We start from the raw sequence: 24766 nt of genomic DNA on the forward strand, positions 1-24766 counted from the left end.
ATAGAGAGGAATGAAAATGAGAACACAACATATTAAACCCTATGGGATGCAGCAAAAGCGGTACTGAGGGGGAAATTTATAGCTCTAAATGCATACGTTAAAAAGGAAGAAAGAGCTAAAATTGAAGAACTAATGGAGCAACTGAAGAAGCTAGAAAATGAACAGCAAACTAATCCTAAACCAAGTAGAAGAAAAGAAATAACAAGGATTAAAGCAGAAATAAATGACATAGAGAACAAAAAAACAATAGAATAAATAACATCAAAAGTTGGTTCTTTGAGATCAACAAGATTGACAAGCCTCTAGCTAGACTGACAAAATTAAAAAGAGAGAAGACCCAAATAAACAAAATAATGAATGAGAGAGGTGACATTACTGTGGATCCTGAAGAAATTAAAAAAATTATAAGAGGATACTATGAACAACTGTATGCCAACAAACTAGATAATGTAGAGGAAATGGACAATTTCCTGGAAACACATGAACAACCCAGACTGACCAGAGAAGAAAGAGAAGACCTCAACCAACCAATCACAAGCAAAGAGATCCAATCAGTCATCAAAAAGCTTCCCACAAATAAATGCCCAGGGACAGATGGCTTCACAGGGGAATTCTACCAAACTTTCCAAAAAGAATTGACACCAATCTTACTTAAGCCATTTCAAAACATTGAAGAAAATGGAACACTACCAAACACATTTTATGAAGCTAACATCACTCTAATACCAAAACCAGGTAAAGATGCTACAAGAAAGGAAAACTACAAGCCAATCTCCCTAATGAATATAGATGCAAAAATTCTCAACAAAATATTTGCAAATTGAATCCAAAGACACATTAAAAAAATCATACACCATGACCAAGTGGGATTCATTACAGGCAAGCAAGAATGGTTCAACATAAGAAAATCAATCAATGTAATACAACACATTAATAAATCAAAAGTGAAAAATCAAATGATCATCCCAATAGATGCTGAAAAAGCATTTGACAAAATCCAACATCCGTTTTTGATAAAAACACTGCAAAAGGTAGGAACTGAAGGAAACTTCCTCAATATGAAAAAGAGGTTATATGAAAAACCCACAGCCAGCACAGTACTCAATATGAGGGACTGAAAGCCTTCCCTCTAAGATCAAGAATGAGACAAGGATGCCTGCTGTCACCACTGTTATTCAACATTGTGCTGAAAGTGTTACCCAGGGCAATCTGGCAAGACAAAGAAATAAAAGACACCAAAATTGGAAAGGAAGAAGTAAAACTGTCATTATTTGCAGATGATATGATTTTATATCTGAAAAACCCTGAGAAATCAAAGACACAGCTTCTAGAGCTAATAAACAAATTTAGCAAAGTAGCAGGATACAAGATTAATGCACGTAAGTCAGTAATGTTCCTATACACTAGAAATGACCGAACTGAAGAGACCCTCAAGAAAAAGATACGATTTTCAACAGCAACTAAAAAAATCAAGTACCTAGGAATAAATTTAACCAAAGATGTAAAAGACCTGTACAAAGAAAACTACATAACTTTACTAAAAGAAATAGAAAGGAACCTAAAAAGATGGAAAAATATTCCATGTTCATGGATAGGAAGGCTAAATGTCATTAAGATGTTAATTCTACCCAACTCATCTACAGATTCAATGCAATCCCTATCAAAATTTCAACAACCAACTTTGCAGATTTGGGAAAGCTAGTGATCAAATTCGTTTGGAACGGGAAGATGCCTCGAATTGCTAAAAATGTTCTAAAAAAGATAACAGCAATATTCACAATTGCCAAGAGATGGAAACAACCCAAATGTCCTTCAACAGATGAGGGAGAAAATAAAATGTGGTTTATACACACAATGGAATACTACGTGGCAGTAAGAAGGAACAATGTCATGAAACATATGACAACATGGATGAACCTTGAAGACATAATGCTGAACGAAATAAGCCAGGCACAAAAAAAGAAATATTATATGATATCACAATGTGAACACTGAAAAATGTAAAATAAATGGTTTACAATGTAGAATGTAGGGGACATAGTGATAGATAGCAATTAGTGAAGGGGGAATGATAATCTAATAAGAACAGATATGTTATCATGGGCAAATTTAACATTCTGGGAATGCTCAGGAATGACTATGGTTTGTTAATTTTTGGTGGGTATGGCAGGAACAAGTTCACAGAAATGTAGTTATCTTAGGTTATCTGTTTTTCTTATTCCTTTCCTGGGTTATAGTCTGCATATTTTCTTGGGGTAGAGTAGGAACATGTTGGAAATAACGTAGTTATTTTAGGTCATCTGTTTTTTCTTATTCCTTTGTTTTGGTTTTGTTTGAAATGTTTTTTTTTATTGTCTGTTTTTTTTTAATTTTTTGATAAAGTTAATTAAAAAAAAAAAAAACAATGGGAAAAAACATGCAGAGCCCCAATGAGGAGCTGAGGGAAAATGTAGAGGTGTTGGGCTTCCTCACCTGGATGGTTGCTGATGTTCTCACAAACACTGAGGACTGGAGGGTTGATGTGCTGAACCCTCTATCACAAGACTTGCCCTTAAGAAGCCTGTTACTGCAAAGGAGAGGCTAGGCCTGCTTATAATTGTGCCTAGGAGTCTTCCCCTGAATCCCTCTTTGTTGCTCAGATGTGGCCCTCTCTCTCTAGCTAAGCCAACTTGGTGGGTGAAATCACTGCCCTGCCCTCTATGTGGGACCTGACATCCAGGGGTGTAAATCTCCCTGGCAATGCGGAATATGACTCCCGGGGAGGAATCTGGACCCGGCATCGTGGGATGGAAAACATCTTCTTGACCAAAGTGGGGATGTGAAATGAAATGAAATAAAGTTTCAGTGGCTGAGAGATTCCAAATGGAGTCAAGAGGTCACTCTGGTGGGCACTCTTATGCACTATATAGATAACTCTGTTTAGGTTTTAATGAATTGGAATAGCTAGTAGTAAATACCTGAAACTATCAAACTACAACCCAGTAGCCTGGACTCTTGAAGATGACTGTATAACAATGTAACTGACAAGGGATGACAGGGTGATTTTGAAAACCTTGTGGATCCCACTCCTTTTATCCAGTGTATGGATGGATAAGTAGAAAAATGGAGGCAAAAAACTAAAGGAAAAACAGGGCAGGGAGGGGACGATTTGGGTATTCTTTCTTCACTATTTTTTTTTTATTCTTATTATCACTTTTTCTGGTACAAGGAAAATGTTAAAAAAAAATAGATCGGGGTGATCAATGAACAACTATATGATAGCAATGTGATCAATTGTATATTTTGGATGATTGTATGGTGTGTGAATAAATCTTAATAAAAAAATAGATCAGGGTGATGAATGAACAACTATATGATGGTAATGTGATTGTATGGTATGTGAATAAAACTTAATTTAAAAAATCAAAGGTTCAGGTAATCAATCTATTTCTCATTAGCTTTTCCTCTTTCTTTCAGCCATTCCTCCAGTTTAGGTTTATGTCCCTCTGTGAAAGATCAGGAGAGAATAATGATTTAAAAAAAAAAAAATTGAAAAGATTAGATTTACACTTATTCTTTTCCTTCCTCTTCCAGGCTTGGTTCAGAGAAAGAAGGATGAAGGATTTGGCAGCTGCTGTAACCATTTTTTGACTTGTCCTGCCTCTGTCGCCATAGGTTTGGAGGTGCAGCAGGTACTTAAAAATCCTACACTCAAATGCCAAGAGAGGCAGATGAGGAGAAAGATAAGATGAAAAGAGCCAGTGTGGCCGTGAGACAGGCCACCTCATATACTGCTGGAGAGGCTAACTCTGGTATCACCTTTCTTGAAAGCAAAGTGGCAATACATGTATCAGGTGTCTTAAAAACATGTACACGCTCTGGCCCAACAATCTATCCTGAGCAAAAAAAAAAAAAAAATCAGAAATGCAGCAAAGATTCCTGAACAAAATTGGTCATCACAACAAATTTCTAACAGTGGAAAATGTGGCACAACCTTAAGTTATGAATATGGTTTTAAAAAATAACAGTAATCATATAATGGAAAAGGATACATCCATTAAAAACAATGTTGACAAGACCCACAGGTCCTGGGACTAGCAGGTGAGACTCTAATGACACCGGTCTTGAAATGGTTGCTTGCCCTGCAATTTTAGATATGGGCAATGTATATATTACAGTGTTTTATGAAGTCTTAGAAGCTTGCTTCATACCTACAAGGGGAAGCTCCTTAGCAGAGGGCTTGCAACCCCTCCAGGAAGCAGGCCAAAAGTCACAGTGACCATAGGAACTAGAGTGAGACAGTTGATCTGGTTCTGTTAATTCAAAAGATAAATGCAGTATTACCAAACCTCCATGGTCCCACAAATTAAGCTGATACTTAAACGCTGATATTTTCAGTCTAAAGGAGTTAGAAAGTGAAAGGAGGTTCCAACAGATTAATGACGAAGTTATAGAAACCATGTGGCAAAAGAAAAAAAGATGTTTACAAATAGTTTCTAATGCTAGGGGAATGATACAATGATAAAGGGAAAAAGGAATAAAATAGTATATCAAGATGATCTCAACTACGTAAAAATATACAGGTAAAGGTAAAAGTATGTTACAATATTAGTAACTGTTGCCTCTGGATAGCAGGATTATGGGTGATTTTTTTTTCTTCTGCTTCTTTGTAATTTTCTTAATTTTCCAAAATTTCTATATAAGCACAAATTATTTTTATAATCAGAAAAAAAGAAGTCAAGGTGATAGAAGAAAGCCAGTAATAATGGACAACTAGATTGAGGTACAAGAATTTATACTTACTACCTCTCTCCTCTCCCTTCTCCCTACCAAGTTCAAGCTGCAAAAATTCGACTCCTCTTTAACCCTTCGTCTGCCCCTGGCTAGTCTAAAATTAATCTTCTTGTCTTCTAATAACTGTTTGCATACATATGACACACAACAAATACTAGTTGAATTACTCCATTTAAGGGCTGAGGAAGGACTAGTGACAGGAAAGTTTTTAAAGTCATTTAGTATAAAGAAAAGAACAAGAGATAACTCAAAAAATAGTTTGAAGTTATTTCAGGAAGTGCCAACAGCCCTAAGACAGCTGGGCCCAGGGATGGAACTGCAAAGGAAGAGAAGCTCCAAGGCAGAAGAAGATGGAAAACGGAGGCACTTGCTACTATAGTGACTATACCTGTGGGGACTTCTAAAGGAAGTAACCTACTGGGGCCTAGAGATGAAAGAACCTTCCATTTAAAGTAGGACTTGAATTAAAATTGCAGGATTTACTTTAGGTATACTGAACTCCCTAATAATGTAAGTCTGAGGTGTGCCAAAATAAATTATTTGCCCAAGAAGGTTGTGAAATCGCTTTATCCAAGGATTGGAGAAAAAGAGCAGAAAATTACTTTTCTTTAACATTTTAACTTGAAATTAGAAATTTCAATAGAAAATCTAAGATGTACTAAAAGTATAAAAAGAAACTTAGCTCTCATTTTTTTAATCTTTATATTCATTCATTCAATAAATATTTACAGACATTGTACCAAACACTGGGAATAATGGGCAAAAGATTAAAATCCCTGCCCTCATGGTACTTATATTAAATTATCATACTGTGCCATATTAACAAGCAGTAAAAGTTACATCTTTTCTCCTTTTTTAAAAAAATTCTAAGTAAAATGATTTTTAGAAATTTGAAGCATGTCAAAACAATGCCATAAAACAAATAGCACGTGGCACTTGGCCTAATCCATGGAGGCCCTTAATAAATGTTTGCAAAACAAGACTAGGAAACTACGTGGCTGAGGTACTAGGGTGGCAGGAGACTTAATTTCACTGTGTATCTCTTTGTATCTTTTAAATGCCATGCCATATACCATCCATTCCTATTTCACATAAATAATTTTTCACAACTTAATTGGATGGATAGATGAAATAAATGAATGAATGAAAAATTTCTTCTCCAAAAAATTCAAGAGTTTCAAGAAATCTGGCTAGCTAACCTAAACTGTCACATTCAGTTCTTCTGGGGGGAGTTATGAGAATTAAGGCACATAAACTGCTAGTAAACATGCACCAGAGCTGAAACCAGGCAGAAATTTGTTAATTTCGCAGAACTTCCCAATCAAAACTTCAATTTAGTTTACGGTAACTGGCCAAAAGTATCCAACTGAGTGAGCCCAACCTACACAGACAAGCTTCAACAGACGATGGGTTTGCTTCTCCTTCCTTTTCAGTTTCTGGGAAATGAGGCTAAGTATTCATAATCTGATCCCTACCTCTTTGAAAAGTCTAATTCTGAGATGAAATACTTAGTAAGTGGCCAGGGACTCCTGTCTACATTGGATCACACACCTGCTAAACAGAAATATATTCTAATCCCTTGATGGTTTATCTATCAATTTTGAACTAGCTGATGGAATTTTATTCTGAATAGATAAAAAAAGAAGCCTTTTTTAAGCTAATTCATCCAAGATTGTTGAGGCTTCTCAAAAACACTGCCTAGCAATTATTTATTACATTAGGACAACAGCCCACAAAAATGTAAATAATTTTCATCCTCCGGACAGTAGGACTATATATACCGTTAGGGCAGAAGGGGGCCAAGTCACTCCCTATTAGGAATGGGCAGGGACTCACCTGATGGGTGAGGTCATTCATTTGGGGAAGAGGCATAATTCTTAGACCAGAAACTAGACCCACATAAGAGAGACCCAGATAAATGGTTCTCCTTGTCCTCACCTTGTGTCATCAAGGTATGTATCCTGATGACTAGTTCTCCAAATGGGTTGCAAGATGGCACCATTCCCTGGAAACTAGTACACATCTGGTAAATGAGGAGCCCATCTAAGAAGGGTACCTTCAAAGGGAGAACAGCCCAAGAGAGCAAAAGTATAATTACCCACCTGCCCTGGGAATCAGCTAGAGTCAGTGGCAAAAGAAAATTATCTAAGGCAGACCATTGTTATGGTCATTGTATTTTCTGTTTGTTTCTTTCCCTTTTTACTTTCTTAGTATTTTTGAAAGGCTTTTTTGGTACTTTAATCGTGTTAAGGAATAGAAGAGAGGGTATTTGAGTAGGAGCATTAGAAGCACAGCAGTGGCCCCCAAGAGAATTGCTTGTAAGTGGCAAGGAAGAATGCCAAAGGAGAGGTGAAATACAGTGTTGGTGAACTTTCTCTTCTTCCCTACTTGGAAACTTTTCCTCTCATCATGAGAGGAACTGGAGTTTGTTTTAACAGGGAGGATAAATATCTTAGACTTAATTGATAAGTATATTTTGTTTCTCCAACAGAGAACAAGTTCCCTGAGATCAGGGGCAAAGTTTTCTATAATTGGAGGAGTCAGGGCAGAGTTAACTAGGAGTAGGGATGCCTGGATTCTAATTCCAGCTCCTCCATTAACAAGCTATGGGACTCTGGGCAAAGGGAGGGAAATACAGAAGAGAGCCATGAATCTAACGGATAATCAGTCTAGACGACTTTAATAGTCCCTGTAAAACCTGAGATTTTAAATTCTGTTAAATCCATCTTTCTAGACTCTGGAAAGAAAGGGTTGAAATGGTCTTGTTTGTACCCAATAAATCAACAAATATTTGTTGGCTGAACATGTTTATTTAATTTATATACAACATGTATACCATTCTCTTATACTGCAAAAGAGTATAAATTGTTAAAATTGAACACCTCCCGTCTCAAGAAATGCATCGGAAAAGGCTTCCTTACCCTTATTCATAAAATAACCAGCATGAGTTTTTAAAAACATAAATCAGATCATGTCAGTGCTCTGCTTTGATCCCCTCTTATATCAATCCCCTTCTTCATACTCAATTCCATAAAATGGTTTATAAAGCCTGTAGAATTTGGCCCCTGTCTGCCTTTCTGACCTCATGCCTTACCATCATCCCACTTGTTCACTAAACTCCAGACACAGTGACCTTCAGTTCTAATCTTTGGACATAAAACAAGCTCATTCCAGCCCCCCAAGGCCTTTGCACTTGCTGTGCTTTCCGCATGCAATGTCTTCCAAGTCTTCCCAGGCAGGCTCTTTCTCATTCAGGTCTCAGTTCAAACATACCTTAGAAAGGCCTTCCGTAACCATCCTACCCAAGGTAGGATCCCTCCCCAGAGTATTTATCACTACATAAAGTTATCTTATTTGTTTATATGTTTCTTGTCTGTCTCCTCCCATTAGAAAGTAAGCTCAAGGAAGGCAGGAGACTTTTGTCTTCTTATTCATCAGTGTACTCCAGAGCACAGAATAGAAACCTGGCACAAAATGTGCATTCAGTAAATACATGTTGAATAAATGGATGGATGGATAAGCGAAAAGTACCATCTCTGTGCAGAGATGCCCTAGGTGTTTCTTAAAATTACAGACGCTCCGGCAAGAAGAGAACATTTCTTTTTCTTTCCAAAGCATCCATTTTGTTCTATTTTAAGCCATGAACTAGAAAACATTAGCCAGATTGCTGCTTCAAAAATGAAAACAGCACTTCTGGCAGAGCAATAACTAGTCTGGGCACCTCTGGCTTCAGCCAGATCTATGACTTTCTAGGGAGCTGGCACCAAAGAAAGAATGTTAAAATAAACAGCTTTGATGCTGAAAGTAGAATAGTGATGTTTTGACTCTGGAGAGACTAGTCCCAATCAGTCTTAGTTCCTCACAAAGTTTCAACAAAGTTAGTAACCCCATCTCAACTATACAAAATACAGTCTCTTCTAGATTATCTAGGAATGGGACTATCTTCCTCAAATGCATCTAATGTAAATCTTGCTTTCAATTTCGTTTTGACATAATTCTCTCTTCTCTTTACCAGTGCATCATGCTTTCAGCTTTCTAATGAACATAAGCATCATTTCATCTGCTTCATTAAACTATTCCTTAGAGGTGAAAATAATGCTATTAGCCCATTTTGAATTGTTCTCCTCATGGAAATAAATGAGTTTGCATAAACCACATGGCATGCAGCTGTGTCCTGACTGGTCAAGATTCGGAATGGGGTCATGGGGCAAAATGTTTCTCTGTGTAATATTTAAAGTCAAGAATCCTGACCTTGGTCTTCTAAGTAGCACACTCTGCACAGAAGTGTACATGTGCTTTAAGCTTGTAGGAATATTTTTTTCATTTTCTCCACCAAACTTAAGTGAATCCCTAGAGAAACGACTGCATACCAACAAACTCTGTTCCATCACCAAGTGACAAAAACACACTGAAAATTGAAGACAGCCCAAAGCAAAAGCCAGTGTTAATCACAGTTTTCACTAGTCTCACTACTGTTAAGTAAGTAAGTAAATAAATAAATAAATGTTTAACTAATGGGAGAATTATTTTTTAATACCAGTTTCATGAGATGAGCCCAAAGCCCAGAGGTATTTCAAGGTGACACCTAAAATAGTAGCAAGCTATTTTTTTACCCTGAAAGCATGTCATCAAGATGACATCCACCTACACAGAACTAATGGAATGTGCATTCATAAACTGTTACCAAGCGGTGAAAAACAGAAAACAGGGAATACATCTTACTCCTCTTTGTTACTCCAGCACCTGATGATGATGATGATGGTGATAATGATGATAATATATGTTATATGCTTACTATGTGTCAGGCTCTGTTCCAAGGACTTTACATATATATTACCTCATTTAATCTTTACAACATCCAAATTTGTGAGGTAAATACTATTGATATCCCCATTTTACAAAGAAGGAAGTCCAACCACAGAGAGGTTAAATATCTTGTCCAAGACCACCCAGCTATCACTAGTAGAGGATGCAAACCCAGGCACTCCTAGTCCAAACTCAAGCTCTTACCATGCCAATAATAGGTGATATATTTCTTGAAATACAGTTTCAAAGTATTTGACCAAAGGCTTTGACAGTCATGCTTACTTTTAAAAAAATACATACACTATGTCTACTCTTCACTCCCTGAATTTGTCCCCATTCATCTAACTAAAGAAGGTATAATTTGGCATAGGCCACAGACTATAAGCAATTTGAGGGCAGAAAATGCCTTTTTTTATCTCTTTAATTTTTTAGTGTCCTACCACAGGAACAGAGCCAAAGAATCACCTCCAAAAAAAGCTGAGGCTCCTCCGAAGGGGGTTAAAAAAAAAAAAAAAAATCAAAAAATGCAGGACAAAGACAGCCTGGGCGAGCTGCTGACCAAGTATGTCACAGATGAATATTCTCTGTTAACTGTTCTGCAGCAACGCTCTAAGCACTGCAGTGCTGCCACCATCAAGTCTGAGCTCATGAGTGCCGCGCTGCAAAAGTAACCGACAACCAAATAGGAAAATATTTCATTTTCTCTACTGATTTGATTTATCACTGTGTCCCAATCTAGAGGTTTGAGAGTTAACAGAATTTGGGCAAGGGCCAATTTCACCACTCATTGCTGGACAGAGTACAGTCACTTAGTCAATAAATGAAGTTTACTTTAGCCTCTCAGTCCTTGGAATGAGTAGTGCGTGTAAGAAAAGGTGATCATTAATATTCCTCTGATGTTCAGAAAATATCTATTACCTAACCTCATTCAGAAAACACAAGTATCATCTGAATCACCAGAGTCTGTTTATTACATATGATTATAAGAAAAACCCAGACCATTTAATAACCTACAGGAATAAAGGAGAAATTTTAAAAATCACATATCTCTAAAAAACAATTCAAAACATGGAACATTCTGTCAAGAGTCGGGGGGGGGGGGGGGTAGCTCATTTTGGTTCCAAGTGACCTGACTGCACAAGTAAGATAAACACTGCAGTGTATGAGAGAAAAATCTATCTACCTGAGTAACAGAAGCAGCAGCTTCTGCAACTTCTAGCATCTATGCACCTTCCCCACCATTATATAACCAAACCATAGCCTTAATAGGTCACCATATTGTATGTCAACAGCTGCTAGGCACATCTAAGTTGTCAGCATTTAAGAACCCCTTCCCAAGTGGATTAAGATAAGCATGGAGCAGGGCAAAATATGCTCATCATTCACCCAGAGCACACAACTCCTAGTGAATGAAGGTGCACTCATGTCGTCAGATTAATTTAAGCAGCAAAAGATAGAGTGCTTGTAACTGTAACTAGGAAATTGCACTGCTACAAAAACACAAATGAGTGCTGGTGTGATCCTGTCACACATGCAACTCATTGTCCAAGTCATCTCAGACTCATTCAAGACTTCGAATATTTCCATACATAAGAATTGCATAACTGCACACCACAAACGATCAAAGATAAAAACCAACATAAACAGTGACACCCATTTATAAACAAGCCGATGTTTAAAATGCTTCAGTCCTAAAGGTTACCAAAGCCTCAGAGAAAAACTAAAAAAAAAAAAAAAAAAAAACTGGAAAATTAGAAAGTGGGCAGACCAGCCATAATTAGCTTCTGGCTTTGCTGACTACTGAAGACAGAAATGTCTCTTTTAAAGGATCGACTGTTTGCAATTACATTTATAAAAACATTAAACCCTGTATGTCACAGATTTTTATCAATATTTTGGTGTATCCAAGGGCTGGAAGATACAAGATTTTTTAAATCATAGATACCATAAACCAGGCAACCAATTAAGTTCATGGAGTCTATTCCCCAGAGGTCACAGCAAAATAATCACAGGAGCACAATGTGATTTCTTAGAACAGAAGGCAATAAATAGATAGATAGATAGATAGATAGATAGATAGATAGATAAATAAATAAATATCAAAAGAAGGAACAAAGCATGGACAACTAAATTGGTTTGTAAATATAAGTCGGGCTAGCAGTAAACAGGACCGGAAACTCTCAGTCTTCTCCTCAGGGTTTGAGGGTCATGTCAGGGAACCCTGGGCTTTGATATCTCATTTAGCTCTGACCTGCAGACTGGAGGCCCTCTGATAAAAACTGACAAAAAGGCTGAAGGGGGCCCTCCGGAGGAAGTGAAACTGACCAATCAATTCTCCACAGCCACTCACCCTGCCACCCTAGTAAGAAGGGCCCCTTGCAGGCTTTAACAAAAAGGAGGGGAAAAAAAAAAAAAGGAACTTCAGGTTGCAAGTGAGTAGGAGAGAAGGCCTAGATAAGTCACTGGCTTTTGGAAACAAACAAGCAATTTAACTGTTGCCCTAAAAGCAAAAATAAAAGAGGTGATGAGAACCAGAGGCTAGGAGAGGAGGTGAGGGGCATTGATGTGGCTTTGGTAGGAAGTTGCAGCAGCTATAAGGGTTCTTCATTAGTCAGGATGGCGGAAAACACACACTGCAGTTTTAAATATAGTGAATGACTACATCAAAAGTAATCATTCAAATGAAATACTGACGAAAGAAAGAAATATGGAATAAAAATCAAGTTGAAAACATTCCTCCTGGTGTCTCAGACTCCAATACTTCCAAAGACGGATGAAAGTGCTACACATATTTCTTCAAAAAAAAAAAAAATATATATATATATATATATATATATATTTATGAAATTGACCTTGGCCAGTTTCACTACTACAGCTCCTCAAATCCCTTGGGAACCAAAGGGCCCAATGCAGGTATCCTTCAGTGTCTGGGTTCCTCATCCTTCAGTGTCTGGGTTCCTCAACCTCGGGTACTAAAATGCTTTCCCCTGACCACCAAAAGCCCACCCTGGGTTCTATAAAGTGCACAATTCCAGATCTTCCAACAACTAAAGATAAGCAGCAGTTCAGGTCCCCCAAATTGTTAAATCCCTGATTACCTAGTGCCATGATAAACCTGGGGCCCCTTGGCCCTCTTTCCCTGGGACCCGGATGACCCCGGTAGCCAATCCCCTTCCTGCAGACAAGCAAGTAATTTTTCTCCCTTACTTCCCATTTTCTTCATAGCCTCCTCCAATAATTGTCTCTCCACTGGCTCCGGTTCCCACCATCTATCAGTCTTAGACCAACAAATGCTGATCCATATCTCTGCCATAAGGTCCCATGTCCTCCCATCTCCCGGCATCCTGCACCCACCACACACGCCCCCAGTACATGCCCCTCAAAACCTCGGGTCTGTCAGTTTACCCTTGTCTTGCCCCATCCTCCTGGTCCACATTTCGTATGTCCCTGCCCTCATTCCCGTATGACTTCCTAACTGCTGGTTCCAGAGTCTTCCTAGCTTACCGCCTCCTGGCTCCCTGAGAGTTCTAAACCCCTTCTTTCCAATCATTCCTTCTACTACTCTCCTTCGTACAGTTCTGGGAACCCCCTCCCCATCCCCAGGTCCCGGTGCTCGACGGCCCCTTTTGCCCCCTCTGCGGCGGAGTTTCCCTCTCTCCGGTCCCCGGCTGACCCCTGCCTTCTGCTCATCCTGTCCTTCCTTCTCCCCAGAAAGCCGCCGACCCGGTTCCCGAGTCCCCAGAGCTCTCCACTATCCCACGACTCACTCGCTGCGCCCAACCGCGAGACCCGGACCCTCAGCCTCGGGTGTCGCGGATGTCCCTGCCCCCGCCACACTCAGACGGTCCCGGGCTGCGCAGTCCCACGGTCGCCCGCTCCCGCCGCGCCAGTACCTTGGCCTTGGTGACGAGGTGCGTGGCCCGCTTGACCACAGCGAAGTTGCCCTTGCCGATGGTGCGGTCGATCTCGTAGTAGCCGATGCGGGCAGGGACCGGCCCGCGGGGGGCCGGGGCAGGGGGACGCGGCGGGCCAGCCGCCGGGGACACAGCAGCGGGGGCGGCCGGGGCCCCCGGGGCAGGCGGAGACAGCAGGCGGCCGGCCGGCCCGGCTCCCCCCGCTCCGGCCCCGGCAGCCCCGCCAGCTCCGCTCGCCGCCGCCGCCGCCATCTTGTTGTGCAGTGAAACCTCTGGGGCCGCGGGGAGCCGGCTGGGGGGGAGGGGGCAAGGGGGGGCCCGACGGACGTCACTCCGGGAGGCGGAGCATCCGCGCCGCCGGGCGCCCAGCGCCATGGCAACCCGGCGTCACGTGCCGACGCGCGTCACTGCCCAGAGCCATGGCAACCGTGACCTCAGCGGCTAACTCTACCTTCCCGCGTGGGCCCCCGGTTCCTTAGGCGCTGGCTCCCGGGTGCCCCCCTCTGGGGATGAGGCAGTGGGAACAACCTGAAGTGCGCCAGCAAGTTCGAAGTCTCTGCAGCGTTTCCCTAGTCGGGGACCGCATTATGCCTGACCCAAGGTCACCCCCAGTCGTCCCTGGAATCTCTCATGTGACCCCCATACAGTGACTTCTGTCCCAGTTCAACAATCACCCAACCTCCCTTAAAAGTATTTCCTCATCACCCAAAATACCCGCCTTGTCCCACTTCAGCCCTTGAGGCCACAAAGGCAGGGATTTTCACCAACTGTATTTAAGCAACTGTAACCAAGTTGTTAGCAAAACAGGGGAATTCTTCAACAAAATTCCTTCCTCTTACAAAATCTAACTTACCCTGTACAGTCATTCTAATTGTCATCGAATATAGGAGAATGGGGACACTAGGATTTACGTGTTCAGGGGCGGAGAAACCAGCGGAACACCCATTACAGTCATTGGGTGGGTGAGGGCCAAAGCAGGGACGTCAGTTTTCTTCCTACGTCCCTCATCTCTGAGCAGTTCTATAGCTACATGTCTGTCAAAGAGCCTGTATATTATTTCTGTTGCTTGTATAACCCTGATGAAGCAATGGTGCACGTTGCCTGGTGAGCCACGTCATATGTAAAGAAGAGCAGCCAGTTAGGCTAAATAATAAATAATAAAATAAAAATTCCATCCTAGTATTACTAGCGACTCTCCAAGGACATTAAAGGTGATCAAATTAATAATTCTAGCAGCAAATCTCATATCTCTTTTTCTCTCCTCCCCTGTTATCTGGCATTTGGCATCCTCTAGCGCTTCTCACTAGTTCCCAGGCTTTCCCTCTCTCTCCCTTTTCCCCACCTCCCTGTATTAAGTAGGTGAACCTAACTGCTTTAGATGGGGGTGGGGTGGGATAGGAAATTGGGCTAGCAGTAAGATTGTCTTTGGCAGTCTGGGGAAGGAGGCAAGACTGAACACTTCAGTTTTAGCAAAATGTATTCCTTCAGTCTAGTTTTGATCCATCCACATTCATTTCTCCCTTAACAGGCAGAGTTCCTCAATGGCAGAACTGTGTTGTCTGGTCACTGGCAGGTACAGTATTAAAAACTGACACTCAGGGCACTGTAAATGTATGAGAAGGAGAGGACATATTTACTCTCTGACCAAGGGGCATTGACTAGCCCTCTGATTCCCCATCTGACTATGAGTAAGTGCTGGGACAAGGATGGGGTGGAGGGGTCATCCCACAATTGACTTGGATCAGTTCCCTGGTGGCTGTTTCAAATTCCCAACACAATTAACACTAATTGTCTCCTTTACTAGCAAATAAGGTTACGGATGAAGTGGACCTCCATTTCTTGAAGTGGTTAAGACCTTTTTTTCCTCCATTGCACTCCTTCAATCCCAGATCAATGATGGGGAATGGCCTTTCTTACCACCCCATGGCCCCATTCACCTGCCTTTCTTAGGGACTAGTTTGTTGCTGGAAAGGGCCTCAGCAGAAACCTTAGCAGGCTAGTAAGGTAAGGAAGTAGGAAAGTATCTCTCACTCTGGAGGATGTAGGAGCAGTACTGAAACCACTCTCGCTAGTGACCTTACAGTCTCCCTGTAAGAAAGGGTTAAGTTTAGCTTTCACATAAAGGCAACATGGAGTAGGGAAAATGGAAACTAAACAAGACTGGCTCAAACGGGCTCTGCGGTTAAAGGGAAAGAAAGAGCCCCTGACATAAGCCCAGAGTTGGCACTTGCTGTAATCAGAGGCAGGAACTCTCGGTAGGAAATTTAAACTGGATGAGCTCTCTCGGATAGGCTATACAATTTAAAATCTCAAAGGCAGACTAGTTAGCTCTCTTGGATAGGCTATACCCTCTGGAGTATCCAGCCAATGGAGAAACAGGGGAGGGACTTGCATGTTAGCCTTAGGATATAAAATGTTGCTGTGTTCTATTGTTCAGCATGCCTGCCACATTTCTTTGGTGGTGCGCCTGCTCTTGCAAGATCGTGAATAAATTCTTTTCTCCTCCTCAATCGGGTGAGCATTTTTAGGTATAGTGCTTGTTTCTAACACTCCCTTCCACTCACAGAGGTAATTTAAATGTCAAGTATAGCAACTTCTGCTGCTCTCTGGAGGGCATCAAAACCAAAGAAGAAGACTGGGTAACTATATGTAAAAGAATGAAGGTGGACCCCTACCTCACACTATATATAAAAATTAACTCAAAATGGATCAAAGACCTACATATAAGAACTAAAACTATAAAACTCCTAGAAGACAACATAGGAAAGTATCTTCAGGACCTTATATTAGGCGATGACTTCTTAGATTTTACAGCAAAAGAACAAGCACCCAAAAGAAAAAATAGATAAATAGGACTTCATCAAAATTAAAACTTTTGCACATCAAACAACTTCCTCATGTAAGTAAAAAGACAACCTACACAGTGGGAGAAAACAGTTGGAAACCACGTATCCAATAAGCATTTAAAATCCAGAATATAAAAAGAAAGCCTACAACTCAATAACAAAAAGACAAATAACCCAATTAAAAAAAAAAAAAAATGGGCAAAAGACTTGAATAGACATTACTCCAAAGAAATACAAATGGCCAAAAAGCACCTGAAAAGATGCTCAACATCATTAGCCATTAGAAAAATGCAAATCAAAACCACAAGATACCATTTCACACCCTAGAATGGCTAAAAAAAGAAAAAATAACGAGTTGAGGAGGATGTAGAAAAAAAAGAACACACATTCATTGTTGGTGGGAATGTAAAATGGTGCAGCCACTATGGAAGACAGTTTGGTGGTTCCTCAGAATGTTAAGTATAGAATTACCATGTGACCCAGTAATCTCACTTCTAGGTATATACCCCAAAGAAATGAAAGCAGGGTGTTTGCACACTGTTGTTCATAGTGAATAGATAGTTGCCCACTGATGTTCATAGTGGCATTAATCACAACTGCCAAAAGATGGAAGCAATCTAAGTGTCTGTCAACAGATGAATGGATACACAAAATGTGGTATATACATACAATGGAATATTATTCCGCTGTAAAAAGGAATGAAGTTCTTGAAACATGCAACAATATGGATGAACCTTGATAAATCATGTTGAGTGAAATAAGCCAGACAGAAAAGGACAAATATTGTATGATCTCACTGATATGAAACAATTAGAATAAGCAAATTCATAGAGTCAGAAACTAGAATACCAGTTACCAGGGGCTGAGAAGGGCTAGGAAAGAGGGAGTTAAAGCTTAATTGGTAAAGAATTTCTGTTGGGGGTGATGGAAAAGGTGTGGGAATGGATGATGGTGATGGTTGCACAACATTGTGAATGCAGTTAACACCACTGTATTATATATCTGAATATGGTTAAAGGGAGAAATTTTAGGCTGTGTATATTTTACTAGGATAAAAATAAAAAAAAATAAAAAAAACCAACATAGGACTCTACAACAGAAACAGTGAGCCCTAATGTAAACTGTGGACTGCAGTTAATTATAGCATAATTACAATAATATTGTTTCAACAATTGTAACAAAGGTACCCCATTAACGAAGAGTGTTAATAATGGGGGGGGTCATATGGGAACCCTGTATTTTCTGCATGGTTTTTCCATAAACCTACAACTTATCCAACTGAAAAAAAAAATGAGAGGTCTTGGGGAGTGGGGGTGGGGGGTGGAATCTACAAAACAGAGCATTGGTCTAATTTCCAAAGAGAAGAAGCAGATCTCTCTTGTCTCCTAACAATGACCAGAATGTGTTCAGTGTGTGCTCTGTCATTAAAAAAAACTGAGAGAAGAATATTGAAAAGTAGGGAGGGGATGATCAAAGAAGACCATCAGGGAAAGAGGAAATTAGTTTAGATTTATGGATTTAATAAGGATTTACTGAGTACCAAGGACTGAGTTAGGTTTTTGGAGGAACTGTGGGAGGGGAATTCGAAGAAGAATATGGCCCAGCACCTGCCCTGGAGGAACTCACAGTCAATAATAACAATTTGCCAGGCACTGTGCCAAACAGTTTACATACATTCCCTCACTAAGCCTCACAACTACTCTGTGAAATAGATTACTCTACATTATTATCCCAGTTTTGCAGGCAAGGAAAATGAGACGGAGAGAGGTTAAGGGAACTGGTCAAGGTCATAGAACTAGAAAGTAGTAGAACTGGGATTCAAACCCATGCAGCCAGTGGCTGGAACCTGAGCGCTTCCCCACTGTGTTACAACCCTTATCAAGGTAGGATCTAGTAGGAAAAGTCATTTCTCCAGAAGCCCAGAGTGACTGAAGTCAGCTTATACCCAGGGAAGAAGACGACCCAGGGAGTTCCTGAGAGCAAGATAGAAACAGGCAGATGAAGCATATCGATCAACAACAGGCCACAAACCTGAAAGAGTACCTGTGATGGCTTCGCGTGTAAATAGCACCATGAAGAGGCTCACTGCTTATTGTGTAGGATGGCTGCCCTGCAGAAAACAGGTCATTAGGTGTGTTCCTGTCCTGTCGCCGACACAGAGGAGTGGTTTGGGAGCTGAATTCTCAGAGCCCCTGCAGTCAAGGGTGAAGGCAGAGAGCTAGCCTCTACCCGGCTCCCAGTCAGCCACCATAACCGACCACCCTCTTCTGAATGAATCTTTGAATCTTCAAAGATGAAAATGGGACTTTTTCCTACATAATATCTTGTCTTATTTCCAGAATTTGAGAAGAGCAAACCAAGGCATTTTTGAAGGCATTCTTGATGGTGGTGATAGTCTGTTTGAAACTTCTAAAAAGGACACAAAACCTCTGATGACCTGAGGTCCAACTTGAGAGTGAGGTGGGCAGTGGGAGGTCACACATTAAGGCTTTGCGTGCCTGCATGGCAGTTTACCAGTAACCCAAAAGAAGGTTGCAGCCTTATAGTACGCCCCACAGGCTCTCCGAGCCATCAGGACCTTGAAGACAGTCCAACCCCTCACTTAACACTGGCCCAAACATTGCTGACAAGTAGTCAACTGATGTAGAAGCCTTATTCAGAAATTCTATAGGCTACAAGGCAATATCACAAAGTGTTTACAGGCCACATCTTCCTAAACGAGGAAATGATTAGCTGGTGAGAAATTCTGCCATCACACAGAAATCAGGGCACGGTTGGAGACACATTGTCTGCACAGTCCAGGAGCACCGGATGTGCACTTTCTCTTTGTGAGCACCGCGTCCTGGGTGGCCGCCTCCTGTGTGGCTTTCGTTTTCCTCCTCCTTCTATCCCAGATCACCCTAGTCATGTCCAAATGCTTCCTCTGAGAACCCAGAAGCAGGTCTGAGCAGCCAAAGATAACTCCATAGTCTCTTGCTGTAAAATATCTTGGGAAGGGGGCTTAAGAGATGCTAAATATGCTTTCAGTCAAGGATTTTCTGTTCAGTGTGCCCACATTTTTCTTTTTCCTGTAACCATTCAAGCTCCTACACAAAACACAAAAGTTACCCTTACAACTTTCCATATGTTTTAGGATAGAGTTTAAGCACTTTGGGATTATTATTAAATAATTGTTCTTTAGATTGTCCAAAACATCCTTTAGTGTGATTTAAGGTTTTCTGCAGTCTTAGATGTAACTTTGTTATTATTTGGGATCCATATTTACCTCAGATAAACACACTTTTGATTTTATAAGGAAAATCAGTGGGAAAATACATTTAGTAGAGAAAAAAAATTCATCCTGGACAACATTTTTCGTGAAAGCATATGCTCCTTACAGTGAACTATACCTGGTTACCCAGTGATCCCTTCCCTAATAGTTAGAAAATTAAATTGGATCTGTTTTCCTATAATTTGCCTCTTTTTCCTAAAGGAAAGGTGTAGTGCTCAACTACTATTAATTGAGTTTGGGCATATTTGGGTTCTTTTCTTTCCCTTGAATACACAAGCACACCTAAAATTCCAAAATGTCACATTTCACAGAAAATAAAGACATACTTCAAAGGAGTACCTCAGGTGGAAGTTTTCCTTTATTTCCATGGTTCTATACCCTCCGAACTGCATATTTCCCCTTTTCCCCGCATCTTCTCATCTCTCCTGACTAAAGAGCCATCTCCTCGGCAGCACCTGTCTTTGGAATTGCCTCTCAGTTTTAAGTGCTCACCTTCAAACACCCTTGTATGTTTTGGGAGCAATACAGATGCTGTGTTTTTATAGCAGCCCCCTTGCACAAAGATTGGATTTTGATTCAGTTTTCTACCAGCCTTTGCAACCGTTGGCTATGGAAAATTTATGCTATCGGGATTGGTTTCTGAAGGTAGCTGACCCACCTTTGTTGGCTTCATTTTCACCACAATTTTCCACAAACTAGAAAATCCATCTTCCACCTCTGGGACCAAAAGGAATCCTCTCCCTTGTCTACAGAGACACCTGCTGGCCAAAATCCTAAACTACATGATTCCTAGCTGTATTTCTCTTTTTTCCCTTCCACTGAGACCTTCCAGTTCTTTCCTATTTAAACTGTAGGCAGTTGAAAACCACAAACCCACACTGGGAGCCAGAAAGCTGGAATCCAAATGGAAACTGGCTCCAGGAAGTTGGATTTCTTTATGGCCAAATAGAAAGAACAGTGGGCTAAGTCACAGGGTCACAATCCACAACTGTGGTTTGTGGGCCAATCAAGTTATCCCAGAGTCCTTGTGGCATTTCAAAAAAACTCTTAAGGATGAACTTAATTTACATCTATTTTTATTTTTCAGATAATTGCATCCATTTGGTCTGTTTAAGGGGCAACCTGCATAATGAGTAAAAGGAACAAGGGTTTTACAGTTAGATCTGGGCTTTTAGTGGCCTTTTCACTTACAGTTTCATCTCTGAGTTTCAGTTTTCCTTTCCAGAAAAACACATCTACCTCTCGGGGTTATTAGGAGAATTAACTGTCATAAACAGAAGGGGACCTTGAGTAGAGTCTGATAAGTAGTATGGACTCAACAAATATTCGTTTCCTCCATCTCAATGCCAACAGGACATAAATATAACATGCTGCCTTCCAAATCACTCTCAAAGCATTAGGAACCATTGAGAATAGATTTTGGACTACGGAAATGGATTAACTTTAGAGTTAAGGGAGAAAATGATAGTTTTAAACAATTTTGTTTTGTTTTACTAAATGTATATAGTTCAAGTTTTGTGACACGTGTTTGTGTTTATGATGTAACTCTACAAATCCAATGAAAATATTCTTATTTTCACCACTTTAGAAAATATTTATTATCCCCATTTTATAGATTGGTCAAGTTACATTACCTTTCATTCTGATGATTGGCTCACACAGCCAGTAAGTGGTGAATCCAAGAAGCAAATCCAGGGCTGTTCAATCTCCAAAGCTGGTTGATTGCCTTTCCAAACTTTTTAGAATATACCAGTGTTTGTGGTCCATTGCCAGTGATTTTTTTTTCTTCTAAAATTTGTTTAAAGTATATATATATATATACACATATATATATATGAAATGTATTAAAACATGTATATTATTGCTATGCAATAATCTGCTTAAGAATTTGTGTGTATACCAACCTTTCTACAGACTGCAAGTGTTCTGTGAGAAGATTATAGGAGCCCTGTGAGAAAGAAAAATTCAATCCTGGTGGCATTTTTTCCTTCTAAAATTCATTTAAAATCCTACATGTAAAAAATTACCGATTATGTTTATAGTGGTGTCTTTATGTAATTATTTGCTTTTAAGAAACTTAAATACCTGTATGTGATATTTAACTCTATTTTTCAAAGTAAAATTAAAATACCCTAATTTCTTTTTATTCTTAATTAAGTTAAATTGTAAGTGAAAAATCAGGGCAGGATCTGATGAGGTAGGATAATAGGGTTTGAGCCACATGGGCAACACATTCCAGAGCACTGACAGACCCACCCCAACTCTAAACCGGGAGAGTTGAGCCACCTTCCAACTAAGGCTGGATGTAGAGACCAAAATAGGTACCAAATCTGCTTCCCTTATGTTTTACATTTTATCCCACCCTTAATAACAGCTTGGATTTCTCTAGAGATTTTCTTCCAGTGATTTTCAAGCACTAAGTATTTATGGATTCCTCGTTTGGTGGAGTCCAAATTCTTAGAGTGGAACTCCCTTGTAACCTGGCCTCAACCTATGTTTTTCAGCTCCGTCTTCCATTAATTTTTCCCTCTCAACTCTTCCTCTCCCAGGACTGATCCTAGGCTCCTTTACCACTACAGTACATCCTGTACTTTCACATCTTCTCACCTCTGCTCATGCTCTTCCTCACGTTTGGAACACCCTTGAAGCTTACCCATTAGTTATTTGAAACTCTACCACTCTATTAAGGTACAGCTAGGCTCAGGATTTTTACAATCCCTGTAAAAACTAGTCACAATTTTTTCTGGGTCTCCCATGCATTCACCTATTCAGAGCAAAAGTTCTGGAGCCGTACTAACTGGGTTCAAATCCTGGCTACCACTTGTTAACTGTGTGATCTTTGGAAAATTAGCTAACCCCTCTGGGCCTCAGTTCTTCAACTGTAAAATAGGTATTATAATAATAGTACCTATTTCATTAGTGTGTTGGGAGTATTAAATAAATAACAACATATAAAGCATTTATAATAGTGTCTGGCACAAAACTGGTGTTCTAAAATGAGTGTTAAAATTATTATTATTATTACTACTATCATGAATCTATTATAGTATTTTTAACAGTCTAACTTGCATTCAAATTGCATAGTTCTCTATCTAACTAGACTGAAATCCCCAAATAAGCAGGAACCATATCTGTTTAGTTCACTATTCTATATCTAGCACGTAACACTGTGCCTCACACATAATAAGTGTTTAATAAATATTTCTTGAATAAATAAATGTCTCACCCAGTAAATTGTAATTTCCTTGAGGCAAGGGACTGTCTTATTTTATTTTTATATACTCAGTGCTTAACACAATGCTGCAACACCATAGCACTCAGTATCATCTTGACAAAAATAAAGTAAACTAAATGAGAAAGACGTAAGGTTGTGTCCTAAAGTGTGTATTCTCAATTCTAAGTTTCAGGTAGGCCTGACTGCAGCTCTGGGGCTGCCATCCAAAATCTAACTTTGCGGTCTGAACATGTTATCTTGCAGAAAAGACATGAGGGGAGCCCAAAGTGTCTCTGGAGAAGCCAAGGGACAAGGGAAGGGTTCTCAGGGGCATCAAGTACCTTCCAGAAGTATGAGCACATAGCACAGTCCCACGACTCTTTCAAGGAAACAGTAGGCTGGGAAAAGGGCAAGAGGTGGGATGGTTGGCAAAGACCCAGTTCCTGACTTAGATAAAAGGGAAGGGAAAGATGGGAGGGTCCTTCTATCCACTGCTGGAAAATATCCCCAAAGCTGCCTAAGAGCTAAATATAAGTTTCCCTAAAGAGGTGGTTGAATCTCTCTGACCCCAGGACAAGTAGAGGACTGTCAGCTTTATTTCTTCATTACTATTATTTATTAAGCATCTTCTAATCAGGTCCCTGGGTGAAATAAAGCTTTTTTCAAAAATTCATCTGTCTGCTCTTGTCACTTCTGTTTAACATTGTACTGGAGGTTCCAGCAAATGCAATTAGGCAAGAAAAAGAAATAAAAGACATCTAAATTGAAAAGAAAGAAGAAAAACTATCTCTATTTGTAGATGACATGATTTTGTATCTAGAAAATCCTAAGGAATCCATTAAAAAAACCTTTGAACTAATAAATGAGTTCAGTGAGGTCACAGGCTGCAAGACCAATATACGAAAATCAATTATGGTTCTATACAAAAGGAATGAAAATTACTAAAATTAAATTTAAAAACAATTCCATTTACAATAAAATCAAAACAAATAAAATACTTAGAAAGAAATTTAACTAAGGAGGCAAAAAACTTGTACACTGAAAACTACAAACCATTGCTGAAAGAAATTAGAGGAGACTTAAACAAATGGAGAGACATGCCATGTTCAGGGATTGAAAGACAACTCAAATAACAAATAACCCAATTTTAAAGTGGGCAAAGGATTTGAACAGACATCTCTCCAAAGAAGATACACACATGGTTGATTAGCACATGAAATGAAGCTCAGCTTCATTAGTCATTAGTTAAATCCAAATCAACACTCCGTGAGATATTATGTCACTCTCAATAGGGAGACTATTAAAAAATAAGAATATAACAAGTGCTGGTGAGGGTATGGTGATACTGGAACCCTCATATGTTGCCAGTGGAAATGTAAAAAGATATAGCTACTTTGGGAAACAGATTGGCTGTTCCTCAAAAAGTTAGAGACTTGAAGTTACCATTGGAATAAGAAACTCCAATCCTAGGTATGTACCAAGGGAGATGAAAACATATGTCCACACTAAAATATCTGTATATGAAAGTTCCTAGCAGTATTACTCATAATAGCCAAAAAGTGGAAACAACCCAAATGTCCATGAATTGATGAATGGATAAATCATATATGGAATATGCATACAGAATTTATGTGGCAATAAAAAGAAATGAAGGAATGACCCATACTACAGCATGGATGAACCTTGAAAACATTATGCTAAGTGAAAGCAGCCAGATACAAAGGACCACATATTGTGTGATTCTATTTATGTGAAATATCCAGAATAGGAAAATCTGAAAAGAAAGTAGATTAATGGTTGCCTAGGAATGGCAGAGGAGAAGGGAAATAGGGAGTGATTTCTAATCATTATAGGGTTTCTCTTTAGGATAGTGAAAATGTTCTAAACTGACACCATGGTGATGGTTGCCCAAATCTGGGAACATACTATAACCTTAAATTGT

The 24766-nt window shown here is 39.8% G+C and overlaps 1 protein-coding gene across 8 annotated transcripts in view; it reads right to left on the reverse strand.

Moving 5' to 3' along the window:
• SIK3 (SIK family kinase 3) overlaps window positions 1-13778 on the reverse strand; it is a 306246-nt gene extending 292468 nt beyond the window's left edge. For 6 of the 8 annotated variants that reach the window (XM_037841544.1, XM_037841541.1, XM_037841547.1 and 3 more), the window contains exon 1: window positions 13473-13778. In XM_037841544.1, coding sequence (XP_037697472.1) covers window positions 13473-13745 — 273 coding nt within the window. In that variant the 5' untranslated portion in view covers window positions 13746-13778. The remainder of the gene's footprint in view (window positions 1-13472) is intronic. The other 2 variants (XM_037841546.1, XM_037841543.1) reach the window with 1 other exon arrangement.
• Between the last annotated feature and the right edge of the window lie 10988 nt (window positions 13779-24766).

Source organism: Choloepus didactylus, chromosome 6 (genome assembly GCF_015220235.1).
Source record: "Choloepus didactylus isolate mChoDid1 chromosome 6, mChoDid1.pri, whole genome shotgun sequence".
Lineage (NCBI taxonomy): Eukaryota > Metazoa > Chordata > Mammalia > Pilosa > Megalonychidae > Choloepus > Choloepus didactylus.